Source organism: Chenopodium album, chromosome 7, assembly GCF_948465745.1.
Source record: "Chenopodium album chromosome 7, dcCheAlbu1.1, whole genome shotgun sequence".
Taxonomy (NCBI): domain Eukaryota; kingdom Viridiplantae; phylum Streptophyta; class Magnoliopsida; order Caryophyllales; family Amaranthaceae; genus Chenopodium; species Chenopodium album.
Window position 1 is genome coordinate 14,213,253 of NC_137840.1, and position 9,475 is coordinate 14,222,727.

The window sequence follows — 9,475 nt, forward strand, 5'->3', positions numbered from 1 at the left end:
TAAGTTTATGCGTGAAGAAAATCTTGTGAGCTTTATCAAAGTGTAAGTTTGCCAAGCTTTATCTTGTCATATTAGTTTCGGGTTTTATGCATAGCTTGCATAACATATTCTAAATATTTTGTTTCTATAATTGACTAGGTTGTTGGGTGTGAGTGTATGAAATTTACAATTGCATACAGGAGAAATAATCTTGTGATAAAAGGTTGTATTTGTACTGTGAGAGTACGAGTGAGTTCAAGTCAGGGGATTTGAATTGGGTAGGATTTAGTCTTACTGTGCTACAAGTTCTAGTTGGAACTTGTTTATAAAGGTCTGAATTATAATAGGTTTGTAATTTTACTATTGCCCTATTATAGTGGATTGGTTTTGTGTTGAAATCCCTTAGAAGGGTCGAGGTTTTACTTCCAGTAGGGCCCTGGAAGGTTTCCTCGTAAAATTGTGTGTGCACTGTCAAGTTCCTTTTACATTTTGTCTTAAATCTGCGAAATTAGTCACTAGGAACTTAACTACAATTCACCCCCCTCTTGTACTGTTCGTTTCAACTAACACTAAATTCATCCCTTCTACTACACCTTCGTTGAAGAACTTAGGTTTCAATTTTTGTTCCCAACAACATCAATTCAAGGTCTGTAAATCAATGGCGAGTGCGAATAACACGAAGACGAATCATTCATTCGTAGTTAGATGTTTGAAGGTGGAGGAAGAGAGACATACCCAGCAAATTCTAGTCGACTTTTTTTTTTTTATAATATTATCTAATGTCTGACCAATATTATCTAATACCTGACCAATATTATTAGATACTTATTATCTAATACCTAACCAATATTATCTAATTTTTGACACTTATTATCTAAATTCTGATACTGACTATCTAATATTTGACCATTATTAGATAATAGAGCGGCGGATTGGTTGGCCAACCGTAGAGTCATTCAGGACTCTCAACCGGTATATTTCACTAATATCCCTGTAGAACTTAATAGTATCTTAGAGGAAGATATAAGAGGTGTGGCCCTGCCACGGCTCATTCCTCCTTAGGTAGTTAACTTAGTGGTTTTTTTTTTTTTTTTTTATTTTTATTTTTATTTTTTTTTTATTTTTGTTTCTGCTACTAGCTTTTGTTTTCTCGCTCTTTTTCTTTCTTTGGAGCTTGAAACCTCATTGGAATAAAAAAAAAATGACCATTATTATCTAATTTAATTTATGACAATCTAATACATGATATTTATAATTTAATATCTGACCATTATTATCTAATTTCTGACAATATTTTTATTTTTGTATGATTGGACTCACGTGAGTCCGTTTTACACAATAATTTTCCAGTGAGGATTTAAAAGTATTATAGGTGAACGTTCAGCAATGGTAAATGTGATTGTTTAAACTAGAACATTTATTTTGAAACAAAAGGAACTATAGATGATAAGTTTAGTTTGGTATAAATAAGTTTTAATCAATAAAATGAATAGCATCAAAGAATAAGCATGTTGATGAAATAGATACTCATAACTTGACCATCAAACTTCAATCCATTGCAAATTAAATTTCAAATATTGTGAAATATTGCATGAGGGTATGTCGTTAATATTCACAATATTGCATAGTTAGTGTTTAAATTAAACGCACTTTTTATTAATGAACTAGCAATTAGATGTTTAAATATATATAAAATTTTATTGTGTGTTTTTACCTTACTAGTAGTTTATGGATGATTGTTCAATAGAACAAGATTAGTTGAAGTATATATATGACATGAGCAAGTACGTATTATCAATCAAACATACATAACCCTAAGAATAGAAAGCTTAAAAATTCAAACAAAAAACTAAACATACATGACAGAATTTTTATTCTTGTTTCAAATAAAAGATCATAGAAACTTCATCATACTCAGACGAGTCTTGCACTTAGCTTTTAAAGGGTTAGATTTCCACATAGAGACTCCAACAGTTTCTTGCATATCAACCTCTTGTTCACCAATTCTTTCCCATTCAAAACATTGTATTAACGACCCTAATGTCAATCCGATTATCCGCATTGCCAAATTCTCCCCTGGACAAGCTCTTCTTCCTGATCCGAAAGGTATATATTCGTATTTGATCCTTTCGCCTTTAACATTCTCAAACCTTTCAGGCTTGAATTTTCTTGGCTCATTCCAAATATTTGGATCATTGTGTATTGCCCATATGTTCAAGGTAAGGAGAGTGCCTCGTGGAACATGATAACCTCCCACGACACAATCGGATGAGGACTCACGAGGTGGTAGTATTGGAGCAGCAGGGTACATTCGAAGTGTCTCTTTTATGATGCAATGGAAGTATGGAAGATGAACTAAGTCGGATTCCTCGATCAAGCGTTGATCAGTTCCAATATGTTGATCTATCTCAAGTTGTGCCTTGCGTAGAACTTCTGGATTATTTAGTAGCAATGATAATGCCCATTCCATTGCACTAGCTGATGTTTCAGTTCCCGCTAGCAACAAATCCTACAAGAAATGTTGGATGAGATACAAATTTATATTCAGTTTTCATTAAAACACATTTTCTAGAAAAATTAAAAACTACCTACTCTAAGGCATATAGAAATGGACTAGTAGACGAGAAGAAAAGAAAGTAGTATGTTTTGTTACTGTATTGTATCTTTTATTTTACTCATATGTTTCAAACTATTTGTATTATTTTGACTTTTACAATAATGAGACACTTTATTTAGGCCATCTAATAACCCTAACCTGCTGCATTACAATTACGGAATTACCCTAATTTCTTGCATTTGCCAGTTTAATTTTTTTTTTTTTTTCAATAAAGAGTTCATGTTACTCCAACTTTGGTCAATTTCTCACTTCTTAAACGAATCACATACTTTGAAATTAAAATTGCGATATAAGGGTTATGTCATGATTCATGAAGAACAATTGAGAAATTACAAATCCATCTACTGCAACAATAGAATCTAACCTCACATAATCAAAGTATGGTGTCAATGCATGTGGTGATGTTATTAGTCTCCCATACACCTCAATTATTTCTTCACAAATTTTCACATATTCACACATTTTAGAGATGGTATTGTGTGGTTATGAAAACTTTTAAACAAAACACATGTTTGTAAGGTGGTGTCATGTCTAATTGACAGGGTAGTAAACTAGTGATGACCATAAGATTTTCGTGCAAAATAAATTACATAGAAAACTATTACCAGCTCCATATATAGTTTATGATCGCTTATCAAATAGCCCATTAGAGTTTCCTCCCTTCTACCCCTTTCAAGTAGTGCTGTCAAATTTCAAACCGAAACCGTTTAGCTGTCCGAAACAAACTGACCCAAATATAAGAACCGAACCGATTAAAAACCGTTTTTTTGAAACCGAAAACCGACCCAAACCGTATGTGAATGAACCCGAAACTGAACCGATCTGAATAACGTAACACTGTATAAGAACCGAACCCATTAATGAACCGAACCAGTTCTAAACCGAGCTGAAATCAAACCGAACTGAAAAAGAACCGAACTGTTTCTAACCCGAAACCGCTTACAACCCGAAACTGTTTGAACCGGGATAAAAACCGTTTACACCTAACCATAAACCACCCGCGACCCGTTAGCACCGAGCTGTATATAAACCGAATCGCTTGCAAACCGAATCGTTTATGAACCAGACCGCTTACAAACGAATCGGCTACAAACTGCTTACTATAAAGAGAATATTAAAATCAAGTTATGTTTTAAATGAAATTTAATTATCATAATACAAAAATTCTTCTTGCCAAATTAGTATTTATTGAAAATTTATTATCATAGTATAAAATATCTTCCTGCCAAACTATTATCATAGTATAAAATAACTTCATGTCACTAAAAATCCTCCTGCCATAAACTGAACCGAAAAAGAACCGAACCAGTTATAAACAGTATCGAAAAAGAACCGAACCAGTTATAAACCGAACCGAAAAAGAACCGAACCAGTTATAAACTGAACCGAAAAAAAACCAAACTTTTTCTAACCCGAAACTGTTTCCAACCCGAAAACTGTTTGAACCGGGACTAAGCCTTGTTTGTGAACCACTCTATTATCATAGTATAATTAGCTACCAATAAGTAGAGAAGTAATTCTCATTATTGTCAATTGGTTTTATTATGAAAGCTCCTAAGCCTTGTTTGTAGACCAAACTCTATCTCATGTTACTCGTTTGGGTTGTCCAGACCTATTTCATATTGTTTCGAAATTTAATATGGTATCAGATTTAGGTTTGTTGGGCCGTTCATAATATTGTTTCGAAATTTAACACTTTATAAGGTAGAGGAGTAGCTCCTATAATTGCCCATTGGTTTTAGTATGGAAACTCATAAACCTTATTTGTGGACCAAACTCTCTTCCTCCTTGTTCAAGTTGTCCTGACCCATTTCATATTGTTTCGAAATTTAACACAATTCCCCACTATTAAAAGTGCTCACCCAAACTATTAATAAATTCAACAGCCCAATTGCAATTTAATACTTATTTTTTAAAAATAGTTAAGTTTGCCCATCTAACAAGTTGTAAATTATGTAACTCCATGCGTAAGAGAGAGGCATATAGAATTAACATTATAAATTGTGCACCAATGTAGATGGCCTTCATACAACTTACTTTAGAATTGAAAACATATCAAGTTATAAGTAATATCTTACACATAACTCAGTGCATCCTTTGTACCAATAACTAAATCCATATTTTAATACTGCATGTACTTGTATTAAACTTGTAAGGTTGGCCTTAAATATAGATCAAGTATTAATAAAATCTTATAAAAGCGAGTAATGTAAAAAGGATACCACTTGCTCACCAAACAAGCCATTCAATTTTCTAAATTGACAAAATAAAATGTATAGTACACATATAAATATTATAATATAAAGATAATAAAAGATTAAGAAGTAATAATTTACCTGAACAAGACCCTTAATAATGTTATCATCAAAAAATGAAGGATCTGAGTTTTGTAGCTCAATCAAAACCTCAATCAATGTCTTGTTTTTCCCACCACAATCAATCACTCCTTGTTCATGTATTTTACTTCGTTTTTCATCCACCAAATCTTGGAAAAACTTGTCAAATTTCATGAAAATAACCTTATACTTTTTCTCCTTGCTAACATGGACTCCCAAATACTTCAAAAATGGGAAGAAATCTACAACACTTGATGGTGCACCTATTTCCATCAACTCCTTAACAACTTCTCGAAACCTCTTTGCTTCGGTAGACTCCACCGCCTCGCCGTAGATCCTCTTCCCGGCAATCATCCTCATCATCACATTATTCGTAAGCTCGAAAAGCGCCTCCTTAATCTCCACAACCACCTCATCACCACCCTTTTGACTAAGCCTCTTTACGAGCGATCTCACTTCATCGGCTCGTATGTTAGCCAACAGTTGTAGGCGATGAGACGATAAAATCTCGGTTGCAGCGATCTTACGGTGGTTACGCCATAAGGGGCCGTATGGGGCCCACAATATGGTGGTGTAGTCATATCCTAGGATCTTGCCTGCCACGAGGCGGGGTCTATTGGCAAAGCTGATGTCATTGTGATGTAGACAGTCCTCGGCTGAGGAGGGGGAGGAGACGAGGAGGCCGCGGCGAGAACCGAACTGAAGGGTGATCACTGGACCGAGTTTATGAGAGAGTTTTGATAAGGTTCGGTGAATGGAGTTTTGGTCTTTGAGAAGGTGGAGATGGCCTAAGATGGGTAATGTAGGGAAAGGGCTTGGTGGGTAGTTTTTGAATTTGTGTAAAAAAGTTTTAGTCAATACATATGAGACTACAAATATTGCAAAGTAGAGTAGTATTGAATTAAAATCCATTTTGTTTTGTGAATTAAGAAAGCCTAGAAATTATTTAGTGTGTATATATACGTACTTGCCTAGTGTTGTTTGATTGAGGAAATTATTAAATTAAATGTCGATTAGTTGGACGAAGTTTCATGGAAGATGTATTTCGTTTTGAGCCTTGGGGAACAAGAATAACAAGCAAAAAGTCAATTGACTTCCATTATTTGTTACTCCATATTTTTTATTACTCAATCTATTAACTATTACTAAAATAAAGCATTGATGTTATCATCAATTTTTTGAAGTGTTTACGTGTCAAATTCTCATAAAAAATTTTCCCTCCAAATTTTACCTATGATGTCACTATTTATTTATTTATTTATTTTTTTATTTTTGGTGTGCCTTTTCTAGCTAGAAACAAGGACCAATTAGGTGTGAAATTTGAATTTGACATCAATATTGTTGTATATACTCCACACTACTTTTGGATATTCATAATACAACAATATTAAATAGACATAGATATTGGTAGCTAATTATACACATTTTTTTTGAACAAATTAATACATTTTTTTTAATTTTTTTTTAATAGTAAATACACATTTATTTAGCTTCCACTCTAAACGTATAAGCTTAATAAATTATACATTTATACAACATTAATATATTTAATCTAACCATCATTTTAGTATATTTTTAATAACATAGTAAATATTACATTATGATGCTGCATTTTATAACTATTTTTTTAAGTACATGTTTTTTTTTTTTTTTTAATTTATATATATATATATAACAATTTTATTTTTAAAAAATAACGAGCCAAATCATATTAGAAAGTTATCAACAACAAAAGATTAATAATTATAGAAAAATTACTAATCAACCATTGTGCAACGCACGAGTACTAATCTAGTTTTATAATAATCGCAAAATTTGCTTTTACTAATACATACATTTATTTCATTAATTACTAGTGTGTATTTCGAGCGATGCCCCGAGTTGCTAATTTGTGTTTTTCTTGCTTTAGTTTAACAACTTGATCAGTGCCTGTGCATCGCACGACAGTAACAATTTTTTTCCATAATTAATTTGTGATATAATATAAAAAAAATGAGGCAATTCATATGAAATATACAATGCATAATATTATTAAAATAATAAGGCAATTATTAAAAAATGAGGCAATTCATATGAAATATACAATGTGTATAAGAAAATTGAAATAATAAGGCCAAATTATTAAAATTAAATTGAGAATAAAATTATTGTTGATTAGTTGTGTTGAAAATATTTAAAAGTATTATACATTATATTGCATTAATGATGCATGTTTTTTGCAAAAATAACTATACAATGCACTTTTAAAAAATATGCTAAGTAAAATAATAAAAAAAAAATTAACGATGGCATCATATATTATTTTGGTGGGAAAATTTTTAATGACAGTTTGACATGTGTCAAAAATGATGTAAGCATATTCTGTTTTAGTATTAGTAAATATATTATGTTGACTATCAGACTCGACAATCACATTTTAGTATTAGTAATTATCAACCGCCTCTCGAGAGCAGTGACTTACTTCTCCGACCTTGATTCAGTGCTAGATGATATAATGTATGTTAGCAAATGCCTTGAGTTTGTGTCTTGGTCTCATGTTTGCAGGGATGGGAATTCTGTGGCCCACTTCCTTGCTAGGATAGTACCGTTTGGTTTTGAGCAAATTTGGGAAAATCATTGTCCCCATGAAGTTGCTCCGTATGTATTGATGGACAATTTGTCCAAATCTTAATTAATGGTACTCCTAACTTTCTTTCAAAAAAATAAAAAACAAAATATATATATATATATATATTATGTTGGACTATTTGTGCAGCTAGTGTGTATAGTGGTTTGGGCATTGCCTTGGATGTCACTTTTTTTTTTTTTTTTTACATCATATGTATTTATATTTTAATCTTGTGAAAAATAAATGAATTATATTACCTCTAATTTACTTAATAAATGAAAGGAATATTATAATATTATGTGAAACTTGAAACATTTATAATAGTTGGTTGAGATGGTAAAAGTATTACCTATATATATTGGAGGTTATGGGTTCGAATCTTGTTGAAAGCATATTTTATTTTATTAAATGAAGTGGTTAGCTTACGTTGGATGATGACATGGCATTGTGACATAGGCACACATACTTTGAAGAGTGTCACGTGGCACTGTTCCTTTAAAAGGAACGCCTTTTAATATATAGTATAGATGATTGAGATACCATTTTAATTTGCGATATCATCCTAATTTTGTATTAATTGATTAATCGCAACACTTTCTTTTTACTAATACATACATTTATTTCATTAATTATAATTGCGATACCATCCTAATATGGTAAGGATGCACTACTATTTTTTTTATTTCTCTCTCTCACTAACGCCACTATTTTTTATTATTATTATTATTTCTCACTCTTCGTTACCAATTAAGTATATATTTCATCTACTAATTATACTTTATATTATAAAATTTACCACATGACCCCTACGGCCCTACCTAATAAATTTTCTAAAATTTTGCACAAGGTCATGCTACCATTGCAATTATTACAAAATACAGGGAGTATTACTATTAGAATGAGCGAGGATTGTCTTAGGCAGGGCTTGTTATGTTTCATAAGTTTAGACAAGGGTCACCAAGTTCAATTTAAAGATAAAATAAGTTTTAATAAGGTCTATTAAGTTTAGATAACTTCATAAAAATTAAGATTAGTTATGATTAGTGAAATTTAGGAGCAGAGCCGTCCCAACTATGATGGAGGCCCTGTGCAATTGAAATAAAATGAGACCCCCCCCTCTTTTTTTTTTTAATGAAATGTATAATACGCTCGTATTTTTTAATAAGTGTTCCACTTGATTTTCACAATGGTGTAAAACAAAGAGATAAATGTATTAAATTGATATTAAAAAATATATATATTTTTATTTATTTGAAACATAAGAAAAACATGTTGAAAACATAAACAAAAATTATAAAAGTATTAATAGGTTATTGACCTTATTGTAGAGAAGAGAGATAATGAATTGGGGAAAAACTATTAAAATATTGTTATAATATTCCAAAATATAGGAATGCTTATTAAAAATAAAGGTAGGAAAAATAGAGCACATATCAAAATATAAAGGGAGCATCTAAACATTCTAAAATTAAAAATAAAGTACATATTTAAAATTAGATGAAATATCTAAACCTTTAAATTAAGAAATAAGTGTGTCAAAAGAAAATTAAAAAAGAAAATAAAGAAAGAAAGAGAAAACTGAAAAAATAAATCAATGGGAATTGAACTTGTATGTTGTATCAACTACCTAAATAAAGCTCTTTATATGTAGTGCGGAACCGCTGAGCCATAACAATTATTCTACAGTTATATCACAATAATATGTATATATCGTCTTAATTGGAAGCCCCGAGAATTAATGAGCCTTGAGCGGTTGCGCAGGTTGCACCGGCTAAGGGTTGGGCCTGTTTAAGGGAATAGATAGAATACACCCTTAATCTTGTGGGGACCCTATCCCATTAAAATTATTATATAAACCCCTGCATTCTTTTTTTTTTTTTTTTTTTTTTTACTCTCAAACTATACATAAAAATAAAAAGGTAAAACTTATGAAAA

General features: G+C 31.4%; 1 protein-coding gene across 1 annotated transcript; it reads right to left on the reverse strand.

Annotated features, from left to right (window-relative positions):
- Positions 1–1,823: 1,823 nt before the first annotated feature.
- On the reverse strand, positions 1,824–5,926 carry LOC145640934 (cytochrome P450 81Q32-like). The gene is made up of 2 exons (XM_081692168.1): positions 4,933–5,926; positions 1,824–2,488 (listed from the first exon to the last, which is right to left on the reverse strand). The coding sequence occupies exons 1-2, from the start codon at positions 5,842–5,844 to the stop codon at positions 1,874–1,876; spliced, it is 1,527 nt and encodes a 508-aa protein (XP_081548294.1). The 5' UTR covers positions 5,845–5,926; the 3' UTR covers positions 1,824–1,873.
- Between the last annotated feature and the right edge of the window lie 3,549 nt (positions 5,927–9,475).

Bases quoted from the DNA above. Each gene is read 5' to 3' on its own strand.
- LOC145640934 (XM_081692168.1), bottom strand. From the start codon at position 5,844: ATGGATTTTAATTCAATACTACTCTACTTTGCAATATTTGTAGTCTCA. The intron at 2,489-4,932 runs GTAAATTATTAC...CATTTCTTGTAG, and splicing joins TTATTAAGGGTCTTGTTCAG to GATTTGTTGCTAGCGGGAAC.